The 21,028-nt window shown below is 52.3% G+C and overlaps 1 protein-coding gene across 5 annotated transcripts; it reads right to left on the bottom strand.

Moving 5' to 3' along the window:
* Positions 1–396: 396 nt before the first annotated feature.
* Positions 397–20,916, bottom strand: ktn1 (kinectin 1). 5 transcript variants are annotated; one of them, XM_062469909.1, is made up of 36 exons: positions 20,712–20,916; positions 15,213–15,838; positions 14,793–14,972; positions 14,536–14,652; positions 14,274–14,398; positions 13,891–13,995; positions 13,364–13,495; positions 13,175–13,281; positions 12,892–13,024; positions 12,373–12,469; positions 12,059–12,243; positions 11,881–11,949; positions 11,709–11,746; positions 11,541–11,631; positions 11,168–11,236; positions 10,938–10,975; positions 10,710–10,800; positions 10,450–10,518; positions 10,317–10,354; positions 9,474–9,564; positions 9,196–9,305; positions 8,842–9,076; positions 8,705–8,748; positions 8,376–8,592; positions 7,303–7,389; positions 5,539–5,628; positions 5,322–5,414; positions 5,114–5,203; positions 4,532–4,624; positions 4,108–4,176; positions 3,928–4,011; positions 3,042–3,125; positions 2,159–2,242; positions 1,918–2,010; positions 1,642–1,752; positions 397–1,504 (listed from the first exon to the last, which is right to left on the bottom strand). In XM_062469909.1, exons 2-36 carry the CDS (start codon positions 15,835–15,837, stop codon positions 1,475–1,477), a joined length of 4,014 nt encoding a protein of 1,337 aa, XP_062325893.1. In that variant the 5' UTR covers position 15,838; positions 20,712–20,916; the 3' UTR covers positions 397–1,474. The 5 variants fall into 5 exon arrangements, with proteins under 5 accessions (XP_062325893.1, XP_062325896.1, XP_062325894.1 ...); XM_062469912.1 differs by having other exon boundaries at positions 8,705–8,745; XM_062469910.1 differs by lacking the exon at positions 20,712–20,916 and adding an exon at positions 20,516–20,536.
* Between the last annotated feature and the right edge of the window lie 112 nt (positions 20,917–21,028).

Genomic DNA, 21,028 nt, shown 5'->3' with positions numbered 1-21,028 from the left:
ATGTTCTCAATCATGCTACTTATTCCCTCAAAAGCCTTCCTGCGTGCACTTCAGCTACAGTCTCCAGACATGACTTGGTACAGTGGCGCCTCCCAGAGGTAAGAAGAGGGAAGTGAATAAGAGAATTAAGTGCAGTAGGGCTGTACACTGTCAATATCTAGTTTGACTTTAGTTTGTACCATTTTATATTGTACAGTTGTCAGTATTTTGTCATAAAATATTGCATATTTAAGGACTGAACGCACATTTTTAAGATTCTATATGTTTATTATATGTTTACGGCATACACCAGCCCACCATAGTATATTCCATGTTGGTGTACACTTACTTGCCGATTAAACTTGATTCAGATTCTGTGGATAACAAGACAGTTAGCAAAACAACACAGAGCATCCGTCAGATTCATCAAGCATCCCTTTTATTAACGGTCACCTGTTACAAAAAGAATGAAATATTCAGTGTTAATGAAACCAGCAACAATATATAGCAAGTGTTGATTACAGATGATATGGGACGCCTATTCCTAGAGTAGTTACAGTAGGATAAACCTCTACACTGTAGGCCTGGCATTCTGCTGCTCCTAACAGGTCACATGACCGCACGGGTCACATGACCGCACGGGCCACATGACCGCACGGGCCACATGACCTTCTCTCTTACTGGAGCAGCATTTCAACACACGCATACACGTCCTCTATGTATCTCCATGGTTACAGTTACTTAGTGACCCCTCATTCATGCTGGGACACACCCTGACCACCCACCCCCCCCCTAACCCACCCGAAACTCAGCCAACAGAATGCATGGATCTATGAAGTCATGAATGCATGGATCTATGAAGTCATGAATGCATGGATCTATGAAGTCATGAATGCGTCCACGTGTGTGAGACTAGTCTGAATGCGAGCGAGGAGCTCACCGAGGCCAGCAGGTTCTAACAGGTACGTTTAAACAATACATCATTTACTCTTTAACTTAAAAAAGGTTGGAAAACCCCCAAGTTCATTTAATGATTCAGGAAATTCATTTTCCCTCTTGACAAAGAAAACTACAGATGAAAACTACCGCTGTATTCAAAGATTTTCCGTCGACAAAAGCAGGAGGAGTGTAGTAAACGGGAGGGAGGGATGACGGCAGGAGGAGCCGTGGAGCTGCTCCGTCTGTGCTTCAGGAGGGGGAGGAGCACCAGGGGGGCCCCCTGTGGAGGCAGCGTGGTCTGGTCTGGGGGCCGGAGTGTTGGGGCCTCTGCCTGCCTGACCCTGGCTGAGGGGGAGGCCAGGGGTGGAGGCCAGGGGTGGAGGCCGGGGGTGGAGGTAGAGGCCAGAGCAGATGAGATGGGTGGGGGGGGAGGGTGCATCGGGATAGAGGGCCAAAAGGAGGCTTCCCACTGTACAGCTGAAGCAGCAGGAGAGGGGGGGGGTGGTCGTGCTGATGTGGGGGGTCCAGGGGGGCTCGGTGGGGGGGGCCACCCCTCCTATAACTCTGGAGAGTCTTTGTCCGTCTCCTGTAGGACAGAAGGAGGAAGCACAGAGGAATCACTTGTACATGTACAACACAAGATAATGTAGTCACTATCAGAGGGGGGGGGGGGGGGGGAGCAGAGCTAAACCCGTCCCCTGTAAGGAGGCAGGACAGTCCTACCCCCTCATGTCTCTTGGTGAGCTGACGGTTGACAGACTGGAGCAGGTGCTGCAGGTCCCTCACTGTCTGGTTCAGCCCCGCAGTCACTTTCTCCTTCCTGTCTATCTCCTCCTGGGGGGGGGTGGGATATGTAATTTTTTGTGTTAAACAGCCTTATTTACATTTGTTTATTCTGCCAAAGGATAGTAATGATTACATTATGAGTAAGGAGAAGAGGAGGAAGGAGAAGAAAGAGGAGAGGAGGGAGAAAGGAGGAGAGCAGGAGAGAGGTCCTACCCTCTGTGATGAGAAGTTGTCGTTCTCGATCAGGTCCCCCTGGCCCGTCTCCTTGAAAATCTCCTCCTGGATCAGGTCCAGGGACTGCTGGGCCTGGAGGGAGAGACCGTCAGAGAGAGACCTGTGTGTGGGTGCGGAGACGTCCCCGTGTGAGGGTGCGGAGGAGACGTCCCTGTGTGTGGGTGCGGAGGAGACGTCCCCGTGTGTGGATATGGAGATGCAGTCTGGCTGGGTGTCTTACCTTATAGAGGTCACCTGCCACCTTCTGCCTCTCGCTCTCCTCCGCCTCCAGCTTGGACAGAGTCTCCGTCAGCTGGGTCTTCAGCTACACACACACGCACACACACACGCTGAAATTTCCATACACACTAAGGTGCTAGTCAAATGACAGGAGAGGATCTCTCATGTGCACATGACAGACTGGTTTTGACCTGAAGATCTAAAAACGTAAGTCTGAAACTTTAAAACAGTCAGGCCTGCATTTCCTCTTTTTGACGGTAAATATGCACTGACATTGGAACCCGTGTTGCACAAGGTAACGACCAAAACAGTTAAAGAGCTTTACAGGACAACGAGAGAGGTGGCATGACAGAGAGACAAAGACAAAAGACAAGTGCGTGTGTGTGTGTATCAAGGAAGATGGAATAAATCTAAATTATGTTTGCAGTCACAAGGTGGAGAACAGAGTTGCTGAAGTGAACAGGAAGTGGATCCCCAGAGATGACCACCATGAAGCCTTTGTAGGGGCAGCAGTGTTTTCAGAAAGCCTGTTAGGTGTGGAGGTGTTTGTTACAGGTGAGAGGGGGAACTCAACAGTAGCCAGTAGAAGAGCCTCAAGCAGTTTTGTTAGCATCAGTTTCAACACGTCAACCATCCACAACTCCAGTTTCTGCTCGTGTCTCGACAGGATCGTTCTTTAAAAAGGTTAAGAATGCTTAACCTTTAAGAACGTTCCGGAGAAGTCTCCCTGGTCCTGTGTGTGTGTGTGCGCAGCGTTGAGGTCTGGGGTTGTGGATGCTTGTTCCAGTAGGTGTGCAAGGAGGCCTGGAGAGGCCTGGTGGTGAAAGGCTGAGGATAGGGAGGCTGGAATGAGCGCTACCTATATGGGGGAGGATATGGCTTACCAAGGTCAGCTCCTCATTCTGCCTGACAGCCTCTGTGTAAGAGCCATCAAGTTTGCTCTGCAATTCAGTCAACAGATCTTTGAGCTGAAATGAAGTTTGAGATGATGTTTATCACGGGGGCGTGTGTGTGGCCGAGTCCAGGGAGATGGCTACATGTTGGAGGAGGGTCGCTAACAGCAAGTACCCAGGCAGCTAGGGGGGGCCCAGCTAGGGGGCCCAGCTAGGGGGCCCAGCTAGGGGGGGCCCAGTAGTTTCTTCACTTCAGAGGACATGGTTCTGAATACACATAGCTGTAGATATTGTCTCTATGGCACCATGATCACAAATGTTTCCCCCTCTTGACGAGGCCTAGTTAATATGTGCACTGAAACAAGCCCAGAAATGGAGCCTTATTATTGTGTGTGACTGTCATGAATGTAATTATCATCCAACAAGCATGCATGCGCTTGTGTTGGTGTGGCAGATAAGTCGGTGCAAGCTACTACGTGAAGTGTAAAACCTATCCATGTGATCGTAAAACAATCACCTAATGAAATGTGAGCATGTCATGTCCCTACGTTTCCATGTGGAAACACATGGAATATAAACACAGACAAATGCTACATGCACAGCCACCCACAAAATCACTACTACTATACCATTATGATGTCACTCACTATGACAGAGAAGCACTACTACTGTGCCACTATGACATCACAGAATCATAACAACTACACCAATAGGTGTGTTCGACTTCATGCAGCGCCGGTGTCGCCGGCAGCCCGGCTGACTTTAGCAGCCAATGGCATTCTCAACTTCAAGACAGCCGGCTGTTGTCGGCGATGCGAACACACCTATTATGACACTGTGACATCACAGGGAGGAGTCAGGACGTAGAGCTGCTCACCTCTCGGACCTCCATCACGTAGGTGGCGCTCTCGCGCTCAGCCCGCTCCAGCTCTGCCTCCAGGTGCTGCTTGTCTCGTCTCACCTGAGGAAGACCACGTCAATACAAATACAACCTACTGCATCACAGCACTGGGAAGTGTGTGTGTGTGATGATCCAGTGTGTGTTGCGAGGACCTACGTTTTCCAGCTCTCCAACATCGCCCAGTCTTTCCACTTCCTGTTCCAGTGTTGTGACTTTCACGCTCATCTGAGGAAGACAGGAAGAGAGGGGGGGGGGGGGGGGGGGTGAGTGTGTAAACCTGATGTTGGATCACTCTAAAGAGCATGAAGCTCTCTCTGGCTCTAACCACCTGATGTTGGATCACTCTAAAGAGCATGAAGCTCTCTCTGGCTCTAACCACCTGATGTTGGATCACTCTAAAGAGCATGAAGCTCTCTCTGGCTCTAACCACCTGATGTTGGATCACTCTAAAGAGCATGAAGCTCTCTCTGGCTCTAACCACCTGATGTTGGATCACTCTAAAGAGCATGAAGCTCTCTCTGGCTCTAACCACCTGATGTTGGATCACTCTAAAGAGCATGAAGCTCTCTCTGGCTCTAACCTCTTTCAGCTCCACCTGCCCCAGTTCCAGCTTGACCTTCCAGCGAGACTCTTCCTGCTCCACGCTGTTCTGCAGGCGCTGCAGGATGCCCTCCTGTGGACACAGCGGGTATTTCACCTCTGTCCCATCCAGGAAAACCATTCCTCTCCGACACAAAACACCCTTCCCCTCAGACAAAACACTCTTCCACGCCTGACACAAAACACCCTTCCACTCACACACAAAACACCCTTGCACTCAGACACAAAACACCCTTGCACTCAGACACAAAACACCCTTGCACTCAGACCAAACACCCTTCCAGTCAGACCAAACCCTCTTCCAGTCAGACCAAACCCTCTTCCAGTCAGACAAAACCCTCTTCCAGTCAGACAAAACACTCTTCCACTCAGACAAAACACTCTTCCACTCAGACAAAACACTCTTCCACTCAGACAAAACACCCTTCCACTCAGACAAAACACCCTTCCACTCAGACAAAACACCCTTCCACTCAGACAAAACACCCTTCCACTCAGACAAAACACTTCCACTCAGACAAAACACTTCCACTCAAGACATAAAAGCGTTCCCCTGTCTCACCGTCTCTGCCAACACTTTCTTGTACGTCTCACAATCTTTCTGTAGAACCTGCTGGGCCTCCTCTGACTCCTTCAGCTTGTCAGCAAGGCCCTGGAGGACCCACAACACACAGCAGAGGTGAGACCACCGTGGTGGCGCCAGGAGAAAGCAGCTGAACGAGACACGTCAGAGGAGACGTGAGGGAGAGAGCAGCGGGATGCTAGCTCACCGTGAATTCCTCTGCTGCAGGAGCAGGGGTGGCCTCCGCTGCAGGAACCTCGGACGCCGCACTCTCAAACCTCTGCAGCCATTCCTGGTGGTCCTGGGAGGAGAAGGAGAGGAGAAAGGAGGATGAATATTCACATCAGAGGGCCATGGAGGAACAGGAGAAGGGAGGGGTGTGGTTGGGGGTCGGAGACAATGGGAGGCCTTGTGGTTCTGCTTGCCTGTTGGGTGGGCAGAGGGACGTGGGGCAGCAGTCTGTGGAGAACCTCTCTGCACTCCGCCTGGGCTGAATCCAGACCTGTCTGGCTCTCCTGCAGGGGAGATGAGGAGGAGGGAGGGGAAGATGGAGGGAGGGAAGAGAAGGAGCACAGCGGAGATTTAATACCAACTGACACGGAGCACTCCCTCACTTCGGACATCTGACCAAAATCTCCTCTCAGACTGAGATTCAGCCCTTGCATCATCGGGGTTCTGGGAACCCAGACATTTACGAAGCACTTCAAAACAAACCTTTTTCAAACCTTGAAAAAGACTTAAGCGATATCATACCTCCCCTCTCCAGGAGGACCACAGCCTGATGTGTTACACATCCCTACCGCCTTCCCCCAGAACCACCTCCACTCCTCAGCCCAGCTCCCCAGCCCAGCTCCCCAGCCCAGCTCCCCAGCCCAGCTCCCCAGCCCAGCTCCCCAACCCCCCAGCACAGCTACACGGCCTGTCCTGGAGCACCCTGACCCGGTCCCCTCCACACCCCGGATCAGCAGCCAGCTGTCACCTCCAGCTCTCTACACATTAACACTGTGGGCTGTGTGGGCGTGTGTGTTTCCTGATGGGGTTCAACAGGTGTTGAGGAACTCCTAGTCAGTGACCAGAAGAGCTTCCTCTGCTACTGTAGCTGGACAGCTAGGGACAGCTGTGACATAGTTCAGACTGTACCCTGCTCTGTGTGTGTGTGTGTATACACACATACACAGGGGCAAGGGGCCGTGGCAAAAATACACCACTCCACCACAGAAATGCTAAGTGTCTAATTCTTCACCAGATGCTTTGTCGAGACATCCAGCTCTACATGTATATAAGGCTGGGCCTGGCTGGTCAGAGTAACTCTGAAGAAGTAAACAGCTGCGTGAAAGCATCAACATCTACTGACTAGTGTCCCTGCACTGGGGGGGAACACCCACAACCACCAAGCTCAGATCATCATTACAACACATGACATGTACACACCAACAATCAAACCTGAACCCACTGACCATTATCAGCCCGCAGAAATTACCTCTGAGTGAATATATACATACAGGAAAGATTTTTTTTAAAGTAATCTCTCTAGACCACAAGATGATTGTAAAAGACAGTTGAACTGAACAGACGAAATATTGATCATAGCAGTGCTGATGACGGTATGTAGATCACAAAGCAAGATGGCACGCATGCTAGATTTGACGACAGGTAATGTATGAGTCACAGGATGCCACAGGGAGCCAAACAGCTAATGGACGTCATGAATCTCAAACTAATGACAATCTAGGTGAAACAGGATACAGGTCCCACTGCACACTCATTTCCAAATATCAGTTTTTAATCTTTGTCGTAGGCTTGGAGTAACCGCTAGGCAAAAAAAAAAAAGTTGCAGTCGAATGAGTCTGTTAAAAGGCTGATGGATTCTTGAGCTGCGTCTTAGCAAGCAGAACACAAATTAAGTCGCGCTAGCTTCCAATCCAAACTAATTAGTTAGAGTCCTGAGGGAGGGCGGGGGGGGGGAATAGTACACTGTAGCAAAACAGCTTCACAAACTGCCAAATGTTTAAGATACGGTGTGAGGGGGTGGGAGGGGGGGAATGAGTATGCAGCACTTGTATGAAGGATGTAACAATCTCACTTGCTGATTATGGAAGAAAAAATTTGCAAGGGAGGGGGTGGAAGAGAAATGCATCAGACTTGAGTCTAGAGTGAAGCAGACTGGGAGGGGAGGGGGGGTTTCGAACCTTGGCGGTCTTGCTGAGTTTCCCCTGCAGCATGGTCTCAGTAGCAGATAGAGCCTCCATAGCACTCCAGTTTTTCTCCCGAAGCTCCTGCTTAGTTTCAGAGACACACCACTTTCAGCTCAGCCTCAGAGAACAGGAGCCAGTGACCCAAAAACACAATATAGAGAAGGAGGACAGGGAGCTGGAGAGAGATACTTCCATCTGCTGCTCTCGGTCGGTGGGGATAAAGAAGGCTTTTTGGCTTGGTCAGGTCAGACGCTACACCTGCCCACCTGGACCACTACATTTACATCTACATTTTAGTCATTTAGCAGACGCTCTTATCCAGAGCGACTTACAGTAAGTACAGGGACATTCCCCCCGAGGCAAGTAGGATGAAGTGCCTTGCCCAAGGACACAACGTCATTTTTGGCACGGCTGGGAATCGAACTGGCAACCTTCAGATTACTAGCCCGACTCCCTCACCACTCAGCCATCTGACTCCCTAGCCCTGACTCCCTAGCCCTGACCACTACCACAGAGTCAAAGGAGGAAGTGTTTACCACAATAATCTGATTTTCCTGAGTGAAGAAATCCTCTGAGGACAGGATTCAGCCACAACGCGTTACAGAACAGAATCAATGTGAGTGGCTGGAAAAAAAGTAATCTACTTCAATTAATTATACACCTCGTCAACAAGGTAGCACTTTCTGAGAAGACGTGATTGCTGTTATGCCCTGAAGTATCCACACGCACAGACATGCACGCAGGCACACGCATTCACGGGCAAAGCCTGATTCAGATAAAGACCTGACATCTTAAAATGTAAGGCTCAAGTGGGCCAAAGAACTAAACTACACATGTTAAAGGAGACACTTCTCCATGTCGGAACGATCCCCCTGCTTGGATATGGGTCCACAGGAGCACAAGCTAGAGGCAGCGAGAGGCTGAGATGAGGCAGCCGAAGAAACACAGGACACTGGATGCAGGGGGTGAGGCTGGGGGGGAGCCAGAGGGGGAGGCTGGGAGGGAGGGGAGGCAGGGGGGGAGGGGAAGCAGGGTCTGGGGCTAAACAGACAGCGGCAGGGACGTACGTTGTTCTTCTTCCTGTGGAGCTCCAGAGAGTCTCTCAGCTCCTCAAGGTCAGCCTGCAGGCCAGACACCTGCTTCTCCCTCTCCTCAAGGTCAGCCTGCAGGCCAGACACCTGCTTCTCCCTCTCCTCAAGGTCAGCCTGCAGGCCAGACACCTGCTTCTCCCTCTCCTCAAGGTCAGCCTGCAGGCCAGACACCTGCTTCTCCCTCTCCGCCAACCTGGGGGGGGGGGGGGGGGGGGCAAAACCACGTCAGGAAACTGCAAACACCCCCAGAGGGACAGTAAAACAAGGTGAGCAAAACAAGTTCTGGGAGATGATCCAGTACTCACGCAATCAGCATCTCTGAGCTGGGAGCCTTTGTCTGGGACTCCTGCTTTGGGGTCAAAGGCATAACAAACCAATGTATGTCATGTATTTTTTATCTTATCCTGACATGAATTTGAACAGTGAAGCATCTGTTCATTACCTGTTGCTGCTGTTGCTGCACCTGTAGTTGTAGCTGCTGTTGTAGCTGCTCCTCCTTGTCACTCATCTCCCTGGCTCTGCCCTCCAGCTCCCTGGCTCTGCCCTCCAGCTCCCCGGCTCTGCCCTCCAGCTCCCCGGCTCTGCCCTCCAGCTCCCTGGCTCTGCCCTCCAGCTCCCTGGCTCTGCCCTCCAGCTCAGCCTGCAGACTCTGCACCTCCTGCTCCCTGGAGGCCAGCCTGCCGCACAGGAGAAGCAAGGTTCACTTCCCACAACTCGAGGACCGAAGGGGGTAGGTGTGTGGGTAGGAGAGGGAATGCTGGTGTGTGGGGGGAGGTGTGTGTGTGGTAGGACTCACTGGGCCTGCAGTTCCAGGTCTCTGGAGGAGGTGGAGCTGCTCTCCTCAGCCTGCTGCTGTTTCAGCTGCTCCGCCTCTGACTGCAGAGCTGCAACCTGCTGCTCTAGAGCCTGGAACACACACACACGGTCATACACTGCTTCGGACAGCACAGACTACAAACCGAATTCCTCGATTTCGTGCAGGTACATCGTTCACAATCCAAACATGTCAGTGAAGCTGGGAGTTCCATCCAGCAGGGTGTGTCTTGGTGCGATGGAGCCTGGAAGGGAACCCACCTCCACAGCCTTCTGCCTGGTGGAGTTGCTGTCCAGGGCTGTCTGGAGGCTGTCCTCAAGCACCTGGATCTGATCTTCCCTCTCCTGCATCCTTAAAACAAAACCACACTTCTAGCCCTCATAGTTAAACAACACCACACTGCTAGCCCTCATCCTTAAACACAACACCACACCGCTAGCCCTCATAGTTAAACAACACCACACCGCTAGCCCTCATCCTTAAACACAACACCACACCGCTAGCCCTCATCCTTAAACACAACACCACACCGCTAGCCCTCATCCTTAAACACAACACCACACCGCTAGCCCTCATCCTTAAACACAACACCACACCGCTAGCCCTCATCCTTAAACACAACACCACACCGCTAGCCCTCATCCTTAAACACAACACCACACCGCTAGCCCTCATCCTTAAACACAACACCACACCGCTAGCCCTCATCCTTAAACACAACACCACACCGCTAGCCCTCATCCTTAAACACAACACCACACCGCTAGCCCTCATCCTTAAACACAACACCACACTGCTAGCCCTCATCCTTAAACACAACACCACACCGCTAGCCCTCATCCTTAAACACAAAACCACACCGCTAGCCTTCATCCTTAAACACAACACCACACTGCTACCCCTCATCCTTAAACACAACACCACACTGCTACCCCTCATCCTTAAACACAACACCACACTGCTACCCCTCATCCTTAAACACAACACCACACTGCTACCCCTCATCCTTAAACACAACACCACACAATCACTCCTCTAGCTCGTCACACGAAACCCGACAAAAGTTTTAACTACAATGAAAAGCTGTGTGCTCAGGAACTTACTTGCTCTGCAACTCGTCCACGATGGAGTCGGACGAGGACTGGAGGAAGAGAAGGGGACAGGAGGTGAGCGGGAAGCAGAGCTACATCACAGCAAGGTCAGAGGTCAGGAACACAGGATGCAGCTTTCTCCTACCTGTTCAGGTATTTGGAGCCTCAGAGCCTCCAATTCTTGTTTCAGAGCCTCACTCTCCACCCTCACTGCCTGCAACAACAACACACAGCACTTTCAAGCCTTCGGTTCTGGGAGATAAATTCACCACCGTGTCTGCAGACAAGCTGATCTCAGTAAAGCTTTGCTGCAGCGTGGACGGTTTGTGACAGTCTGATTGGCAGCCGCAGCTATCCCTGGAGCCCCCTTCCCTCTGCTCAGCCAATCCCGATGCTCTTCCTCACCTTTAGCTCCTCCTCCTTGTTGGCCACCTCGATCAGGCCGGCCTTCAGCAGGTCCTCCACAGTCTTGATGTTCTCCTCTCGCTCCTGGACGCTGTTGGGAGAGAAGCATGGGGATGACGCAGCGAGAAACTAGGGGGAGAATGTTTACAATGCTGACTGAAAGCAGAAAATCACCCCCGCCCCCTCCTCCTCCCCCCCTTGTGTTTGAAGTGCTCTTTTGTCACACACCTCTTCTGGAACTGGTCGAAAGCCAAATGAGAGGCAGTCTGGGAGAGGGAGAGGGGGGAGAGAGAGAGGGGGGAGAGAGAGAGGGAGACATGAGGGAGAGAGGTATAAATGATGTAGAGAGAGAGGGAGGGAGGAGAGACACAGAGATAAAGAAGGTGTTACGAGATGTGCATTCTGAGGGGTCGATGGCTGAAAAGGTTGATGTTGTAGAAAGCGGTTTCCACTCTGACCTGGTCAGAAATCTGAGCCTGCAGATTCTGGAGGTCTGCTTTCAGTGACAAGTTCTCATTGTGCATCCCCTGAGAGGAGAGAGGGAGGGGAGAGCGTGGGATGAGGAACCGTGGGGGAAATCAAGCTTTTTGAAGTTCACCATGTCCCACAAAACATCAAACTGGCATTTAAAACCACAAGAGAATCTCTGCTTCATGGAGGCTCTGCACGGTTCATTACAGCAGGAATGTGCAGCGCGACCAAAGGTCTGAGAGAGACACAGAGAGAGAGAGAGACAGAGACAGAGAGACAGAGAGACACACACAGAGAGAGAGAGAGAGAGAGACACAGAGACAGAGAGAGACAGACAGAGGGGGGGTTAAGGTATTGTACCTGCATGTTCGTCTCTCTGCTCGCCCCACTGCTTCTCTCAGCGTTGAGGGAGTCCTCCAAACTCTTCCTCTGCTGCTCCTTCTCAGCCAGCCTGAACACACACACACACACACGTCAGGAGCCAGGCGAGGGAGGGAGAGAGGGGGTCTTAGAGGAGGTTCTACTTACAGCTTCTGGAGCTCCTCAAAGTGGGAGACGTGAGCAGCCTGCAGGACAGAGGAGACACAGGAGTCACCACCTCATACACACACACACACACACACATCTCATACTACCTCACACACACACACCTCATACCTTTCTCTCACACCTCTCACACCTGTCTCTCTGCTCTACATACCTGGGAGCTGACCTGGGCCTGCAAGGCCTCAACCTGGACTTGGAGTCCCTTGTTTTCACTGAGGAGCTCCTGTCATGAAACAAACAAAACCCTCATCATATAACCAACAACAACAACAACAACATGGTAGGTGTGAGTGCTGGTGTGAGGGGCCCAGGGTCGCGCTCCCCCTGCCCACCTGGAGCTGGCCCTGCAGGGCGTCGTCTGGGACTCTGTGCTGGGACGTTTCCAGGAGCTGCAACACCTTCTGCTCCATCTGCTCCTTGGACACCATGGTGTCTGTCAGGCTGCTGTGCAGAGTCTGGATCTCCTGGTTCTTGTTGTTCATCTCCGTCTCCACGGCCAGCAGCTGGTTCTGCAGCTCTGGGAACACACACACGCTGGATGAAAGCCACATACACATGGTCATCACCTGAGTGGAAGCCTGGGTTCTCTGCTTCTCCTCTGCCAGGGTGGAGGCGAGGGTGGAGGTGGGGGTGGAGCCTGCCTCACCTTGCTTGGCAGCCTGCAGCGCCTGCTTGTCAGAGTTGACCCCGTGGAGGTAGTTCTGCAGCTCGTCCCAGCGACGCTTCGTATCCTGCAGCTGAGCCTGATGACAGGAACCACACAGTCATGATACAGCGCCTGGTCTCCCCCCCAGCACTCCCCCCCCCAGCACTCCCCCCCAGCACTCCCCCCCCAGCACTCCCCCCCAGCCCTCCGCCCCCCAGCACTCCCCCCCCAGCCCTCCGCCCCCCAGCACTCCCCCCCCAGCACTCCCCCCCCAGCCCTCCCCCCCCCAGAGGTATGGAACACACAGGCCTACTGCCGCTGGAGGAAGTGGTGCTTTTGCCGAGCACAAAGACTCCGACAGCCTTCACTTCCTGAACCGACAATCCCCTGCTTCCGTGCTCTTCTATAACCCTTCCTCCCTCCCTCCCTCCCCCCCACCTCCCTCCCTCACCGCCATGAATACATCCATAACAAACATATGAGTCATGTGATGTGCCAGGAGGCAGTAGTGGGCCAGACCTCCAGCTGCTTGTAGTTGACCTCCAGGGACTTCCTCTGGTGTTCCTCCTGTTGGAGCTTGCTGGAGCTCTCTGCCAGCTCCTTCATCAGGCCCGAGTACTCGGACCGCAGGTTGTTCAGCTCCGCAGACTGCCTGCCCGTCAAGAGAAACACACCAGTTACACCCACTAACCACACCTGGGACGGTGGGGTTCTTTCGAGAGGAATTTGAACCTGCGAGCTCTTGATGTGTGGGCAGAGGCTCTGATAAACAGCAGGGGGGGAGGGGGGTCATGTGACTCACTTGTTCTCCATCTGATTGGTGGCTGAGCTCACAGCGTCTCTCAGGATTTTGTTTTCCTGCTGCAGACGGCTGATCTGACTGTCCAGCTGCTCTCTCACCTGCTGGAACTACACACACACACACACGTCAGTCTCTCCAAGCCAACAGCGTTGCACCGCGCCTCTCCACAGAGCTGAGACAGGAGGTCACCTTCATTTGCATGTCCTGGTAGCTGCCCTGGGCCTTGGCCTGCATGACGTTCATCTCCTTCTCCAGGGCTCCGCGGTGCTCCCTCACCAGCGCCTCGGCCCGGACGCTCTTCTGCTTCTCCAGCTGCAGCTCCTGACAGGGAGAGGCACAGCCACGGGTCACATGACAGGGAGAGGCACAGCCACGGGTCACATGACAGGGACAGGCAGGCACAGCCACGGGTCACATGACAGGGACAGGCAGGCACAGCCACGGGTCACATGACAGGGACAGGCAGGCACAGCCACGGGTCACATGACAGGGACAGGCAGGCACAGCCACGGGTCACATGACAGGGACAGGCACAGCCCCAGACACGGGAGATGCCTGTTGAATTTTTCCTGTTACTTTAGGACTAGGCTTAATTCATGTCTGAGAAGACTGGACCTTTAAGTCTGGGAGAACAGCATGTGTGACGTGGGTCGGTAGCAAGGAGGAGGAGGGGTGGAGGGGGAGGAGGAGAGGGAGGAGGTGGAGGGGTGCTGTACCTGGCTGAGCTGCTTGACCTTGTCCTTGGCTATGGAGGCTTCTTCCTGCAGGGTGTTGAGAAGTCTGTCCTTCTCCTGGGCTGACGGGTCGGCCTTGACGGTGGACTGAGGAACACAGAGGAGGACACGGTTTGATAACAGCAGGACGGATGGGGGGGGGGTAAGATTTGACCGACCACAGTCTTTCCTTTCCCTGGCTCCTCTCCCTGGCCCCTGGGGGCCCCTGGCTCCTCTCCCTGGCCCCTGGGGGCCCCTGGCTCCTCTCCCTGGCCCCTGGGGGCCCCTGGCTCCTCTCCCTGGCCCCTGGGGGCCCCTGGCTCCTCTCCCTGGCCCCTGGGGGCCCCTGGCTCCTCTCCCTGGCCCCTGGGGGCCCCTGGTCCTACCTTGTGCCAGGCCTCCAGGGCGTTGGGGCTCTTCTCCCTCAGCACAGCCACCACGCTGACCACCTCTGCCTCCGTCAGGCCTCCCAGCCCAGCCAGCAGCTCCTTCAGCTTCACCTCAGAGTTCTCTGTAGAGAACACACACCCACACACAAGATGTTAGACCCAGTCATACAGGGATTGAGACCACTTCTCAGGGCTAGAAATAAGGACTTACAAGCTGAGGAATGACACCACCGTCATGTAGGACGATAACAGGTCTCACCTTTATCAGCCTCCATCTTCTGCTTCCTGCCACTGCCCTTGGAGGAGGCGTCGTCGTTCTGTCCTGCCTGGTGATTGGTTGGGGCGGCAGAGTCAGTCTGGGCGTCATCAACGGGGGCTGGAGGAGGCATGAGTCAGTTAACAACACCGCCTCTCCCTACTGCCTCACCATCCAACAGCTGTGCACACCGAACACACACAACATGCCACAAATACACGTGCACACACACACAACACGCGCACACACACACTTCTCACCATGTTCAGTCTTCTGCTTCTTGGCAGAGTTCTTCTTCTTGCCCGTGGTGGTGGTGGGTGGGGGGGCACCATCCTGGGCCTTGGTCTCGGCCACAATTGGAGCCTCCTTCTTGGCCGGGGCTGGGGTGGGGGCCGGGGTGGGGGCCGGGGCCACCTTGGTCTCTGGCTGGCTCTCCTCCACTGGACAGGAACAGGTGGGAGAGCAGTTTACAACGGATGATGCGGATATTCATTCATTCATAATGTGGACATTCATTCATAATGTGGACATTTGTATCTGTAGCCCCTTTTGAACACTTTAATATTTTGGGTGTTGTCGATGTGCTCGTGGTTAGTTGATAATTCCCTGGCTTCTTATTGGCTCCTTTCTTTCATGACCACAGGACACCCACACACCCACACACAAACACCCCCACACACCAGCCTCAGCCTTTTGCTTCTTCTTCTTCTCCTTCTTCCCAGAGGGCTGGGGGGGCGTCTGGGCGTGTTCGTCAGGCTGTGGCGGGGTGGGGCTGTGCTGCTTGCTGACAGCCACGGGCGTCTCCGCCCTGCGGCCCGCAGCCTTCGACCCGTTCACCTCGGGCTCCTCGGGGGCACTGGCGGCGCCGGCCGCTGCCTTGGCGGCGGCCGCCTGCTGCTTTTTCTCCTTCTTCTTCCTCTCCTTCAACCCTGAGGGGGGCTCCACGGGGGCGGCCAGAGGGGCGGGGGCCGGGGTGGGCGGGGCCACGGGCTCCGGCTCCTCCTCCTCCTCCAGGGCGGAGCCATTGGCGGTGTCGCCCACCTCGAAGTCCCTCAGGTCCTCCTCCGACTCTCCTCCCCCTCCTCCTCCTCCGCTCGCGTCCCTCTTCTTGTTCTTTTTCTTATCTCCCTTCTTGCGTGTGTCGGGTCTGGAGGGCGGCAGCTTGAGGTCGCGTTTCTGCCGGGCGAGCACCTCGTCGTAGGAGGTCTCCTTCATGAAGAGCCAGAAGAAGAGGAACATGAGGGCGATGACCAGGGAAGGGGCCAGGACCAGCAGGTACTGGGAGTCGTAGATGTCCATCGCCATCCTGCACGGGAGAAGAGCAAACGAGAGGGGGAGGATGTCAGTGTCCAATCACGGCAGGACATTTAATCAAACTTGAATAGTTGTAACAAAATCCAATACAACCGAGTTTACAATGGTATTTTACTGTCAAACACCTTAAAAGGGCAACATAACCTCAAGTAAATACTAAAAATCCTACAGTTTATTCTCATGTCCCTCCATGGCCCCCTCCCCAGCCCTCTGGCATCCACTCTCTTGCCAATCTATTTCTATAGCTCTTTTTACAAGCAGTCTTACAGGGCTTCACAACTGCTCCTCAACCAACCTAACCCCCCAGGAAGGCCAGGAGAAACTCCCTGGTAGAAGACACGGGCAGAAACGTTGTGAGGAGCCGTTCAGCGAGGGATGCACGACAATGCAGATAACAGCATCCTGCTGTTGAGGAGGGGCCTCAACAGCAGGATGCTGTTATCTGCATCACTCCGTTATCTAGCACGTTATGTCAAGACCCGGGCGTTCCAGCGCTGCTGGAGTCCCCCAAGGGCACAATCCAACACGTGGCAGCACAGTGAAGGGAAGATTAAGAATTCCCAAGATTAAGAACTCTGCCATGAGTCAGACATGAACACCTGTGTTTGCAGAGAGAACTCCACTTTTCCCTCACTATGAGATGGCATCTCTACATGCTAGAGCAACACGTGTCTCTCCCAGTCTCTCTCACTCTCTCTCCGTGTGTGTGGAAGAGCGAGGCAGATTCATGACCGCTCTGTATCCTGTTCTTCCCTCTGCCGTGTCATCGCTCTTCCCTGTGGTATGATCCCATTAGCCTCCAGCACCCTGGCCGCAGAGTAACACCACCTGTACAAAGCCCTGGGCTAGCTTAGCTCACCCTGCCTGGCTAATGAACGAGTACAGCATTCAGTAAATTGGTACGACAGGACATCCCTCCCTCCCCACCACCCCACCCCCGCATCCTCATGGTTTGACAAGCTCCTGAGCGATCGCTCCCCTTTCTCAGGGCGCCATGACATTCTAAACTCAAACTGGAGGGGCTTTGCGAGGGGCAAAAATATACCCAGGTGTTAATGTCACCCCGTGCTGCAGCTGCACATTTACGCCGGCCTGGTGAGAGGCCTGAGTAGAGCAGGGCAGCTTTCTCCTTCCATCACAGGCCTCCTCCTGCCCCGTCAGCCTGCTGGAACCCACCTTCCCCACCAGGCAGTGGAGCCTCACATATGCTCACCAGCGCAACGTCAGTCACTGAAAGGAATATTCATCGTTATGTCTCTGACACCACGCTCCCTGTGGGTCCTCACAGTCCCTGGAACAGGGCTAGGTTAGTATGACTGGAGTACAGACGGGGCACAAAATAAGCAGCATCCACCAGCCAAATGCTGGTAAAACACACAAGAGGCTAGTAAGTAAGTTCTCTACATCCACCAGCCTAAACAGATACGGTAATCAACTGAATGGCTGGTCAGATTTCTCTACAACATTCTCTAGCCATGTGAGCACCCAGAGCCCAGGACTGTCTCCTAAATCACCAATCTCTTTATCTCCTTTCAACAAATGTTGAACGGGCATTCGGTCAGTGCAGTGCAGGGTCATTGTGAGCGCACCGTGGTGCTCCACCATGCTGGTGGTGACCATGCTGATAATAGCCTCCTGCTCTGCAGTCCCAGTGATGTCAGCAGGAAAGGAGGCTTGGGCTCCTATACCGGGCCTCTAAGGTAATTTGGATTAAGCAGATTACCCATGATAATACATTTAAGAATAACTTTCTGCTGCAGTGCCTCTCTCTCTCTCGCCCAACAGGCTTGGTCTCACCGTTTGAAAACGGGCTCATAAACACCTCATTACTTCAGGTCTGACACACACGGCATGTGTGCATACTCACTCCCTGACACACACACACACACACACCCACACAACTAGAAGGAAGGTAATGAATACACGTCATAGCATTAGCTCACTAGCTAATTGTGCGAAATGACTTAGAAGCTTTGGAAATTCCACAACGACAAAGCAGTTCCTCTCAGCGACAAGGGAATGTCTTCGCTGAGCCAGCAAACATTCTCTGACCAGGCTCTTGTCGAGCAGAAAACGGACTTCATTGTATGTGGTCTTGAGTTTAAAAAAATGTTTTATATACATTACCTCCCTTCTGCAAGCCTACCCACACCACTGGTCTTGCAAGGCCTGTCACACTGAACATTCCTAAGGGCACCATACGTTATTAGGCGTGAAATCGTCGCAAGCAGCGAATAGCGAGGAGATTGTCCTCTTAGGTGTTAAAGCTTTCCATAGAATGAACAGTGATAACACTTGTCTCAGTTGAATAACATTTGCCTATCTGCTGCCTCACTTTAGGTCTACGGCCACGTCGGTAGGATCAGCAGAGGGTTAAAAAGAAGAATAGAAAGAAGGAAGAGAACATTTTAAGGCGTGTGAAAGATAAACTATGCAGTGAACGATAAACTATGCAGTGAACTTGCCGAATAACACGAAGAGCGAGGTTGCGACACGACTGTTTGGTGAGGCCTACACAGGGGGCAGATTCACGCTGAGAATACAGGGTTGCAGACACAAAGCAGCCACACAGGTCTACATAAACGGGTGCAAAAGCAAACAAGGATTAGCAATAGGCGCTAGCCCTAGCACTCTCAGCGACAACACAGAGAAGGGAGTCTTCCTGGGCTATTTACTCAACATCAGTAACACCAGGGTGACGCCCTACTTTGGACAATCAGGGTTGAGACCGCGAGACCCAGGGCAAGAACAGAGGTCCGTGTTGGACAGGATGGGTGGGGTAGTTCATGTCACACCCGCAATATTGCTTTCTGCCTCAGAGGGAAGGTTGCGAGCGTTACCGAGTGCAGCCAGAGTCCAGTTCCAGCATTGAAACGAGACAGAGACAATGCTCTCTCGGACCAGTGGCTCCCCGGAATCTGAGCCACTTGGCTGGCCAGACCCCATGCTTTGGCTGGGCGCACAAGCAGGGGACCCTGGTTTTACAAAAAAAAAAACGATTCCAAAGACAAGTGAAAGCATGATGTGTGAGATACACCCGTGTTGGGGGCAACGGGTCGACTGTTTACACAAGCCAAAGCGCAGCATGTACCATCAACATGGAGATATGGAACTGACGTTTCTCCAGAGTGACCTTGTGGATGAGTTAGACATTCAGGAACAAGCGTAAGTCACAATTCATAACTAGCCAATGAGGAGAGACATAAGGAGCAGGCCACACCGGTAAGAAAACGGCTATTCGAACTCCCTCAATATCCAGGTTGAGCCATGAAGTTCACTGCAGTGTAGGAGTTGATGATATCTCACACTGCTCCTAAGTGCAGCAGTTGGCTAGTATAACAGTAGCTCAGCCCAGTGTGGATAATATACTCAAATAGATCCACCTCCTCGCACTATACCTGCAACAGGCCTCAAGCAATAGCGAGCTGGCCACTAGCTGTCCTCAAAGAAGATTAATAAAAGAAAATATGTACGCAATAACGTCTGCACTGAATAACCACCTTGCTACCTAGCTGTTGTGTACTCTGATGTAGTATGGAAGGAGGGTCCATTCTGAGGTAAAGACGGCAGAAATTATAACCGTAGGAGTGAGCTGATTCCAAAGGAGCCCGGAAGAGTCTTGCTCTTGCCAGCACTGAGAACTACGGTTTTCTGTCATGTATCACCGTTCAAAAGGCGTTCTGCTGCCAAGGCGAAGGGAGTGGACGCTAAGAACATATCTACGTATCTATTGTTTTGAGGAAATTACTTGAGAGGATGACCCTTGTCACCGATTTGACTTTGATCAACAATAGAACACCATCTTTGAATCGCCTTGTTAAAAAGTTACAGATGACAACTGCTAGGGGCAAAGTTTTAAAAAGCAATCTACTTTAGAAACTAGTTAACGACAAGGGCCACTCAATCATGCGTGCATTCTGTGGATAAGTTGCATACTATGTTAAAGTCATGCTCAAAAAATGTTGCCTTTCCAAATCATGTTATTTGGGATATTGCCAACCAAAGCAATACACATTTAAAAACAAAACAATTGACAGCTTTTGACAATTTTTCTGTGCTATGCTCACACCATGCATGCCAGGCTTGGCTTGCTACTAATAATATTACTAATAGCTAGCTAGCCGCCGATGTCAAGTCTTTATTTAAACGGGTGCACATGTCGATAGCTTACTAGCAAGCCCGTGTCGGGCTATCAAATGTATATTCCGGAAAATATCACTACCACAGTACCGGTAAGGTTACCAAAAAGATAAACTTCATGAACTTTCGCTACATAGCCTACCAATGCCATTTACGACTAACTGCAAGATAGCTAGACAGACAATTTGGGTAAATACAATCGTTTAACGTCGAGCTAGCTTATACTAGCTTCACATAGTTAGCACTAGCAGGCTAACCTGTACAGTAAGTACCCAAAGAGCTTCTCCTGACCACTGACGTTACCAAGTCCATCATGGCATGTACGGGGATAGCTAGCAACAGCTAGCTGTCAGTGGGCTAATATCACTGACAAGAACATACATAATCACAGACACAAGCCCCCATTTTGCAGCGATGTGAAGGCATGCGTTGTGTCGCTAATGGTACTAGTAATAGTCAAGACAGTAGTCTAATGAAAGAATAAACTTTCCATTAAAAAGCACAATGGACAGGCAATTCAACGAAATACCTCGCTCAAAGCAATGACCCAGCCTTCTTCTCCCCTCCCTTTAAATCTGTGTCTTACGTCCTGATTTTCCGGCATGGCCTTGAGGGCTAGTGCCAGGCCTAGCTAGCTAGATGAATGGCTTAGCAAAGACTCAAATTGTTAGCAAACATTAGTTTAGCTACATGTAAACTGTCAAGACTGTCGCTAGTCCACCTACCTGACGTATTGTATTGTCGCGGTTAGCTATGTAGCTACCTAGGGAAATAAAAAACGAGACGTTTCCTCCGCTGTAGATAGCAGCGGCTCAAGTTCCCAAAGCAGCTCCTCCAACCTCCTGCTATGTCCGTCTGTCTTGTGTTTCGGTTACGCGGGGGCGGGCCGGGAACCGGCCGTTCTCATAGAAAGCTAGGGAGGGGACTGAACGGAGGGAGGGGGCTCACGCTGGATGTGGGCGAGAAAGAGTGGGTGTTCCGTGTCCACACGACCACACCCATCAAATTATTATTATTGGAGAACATAATTTTCGTTACAAAA

Source organism: Osmerus eperlanus, chromosome 9, assembly GCF_963692335.1.
Source record: "Osmerus eperlanus chromosome 9, fOsmEpe2.1, whole genome shotgun sequence".
Taxonomy (NCBI): domain Eukaryota; kingdom Metazoa; phylum Chordata; class Actinopteri; order Osmeriformes; family Osmeridae; genus Osmerus; species Osmerus eperlanus.
This window is presented reverse-complemented; position numbering and strand designations above follow the sequence as displayed.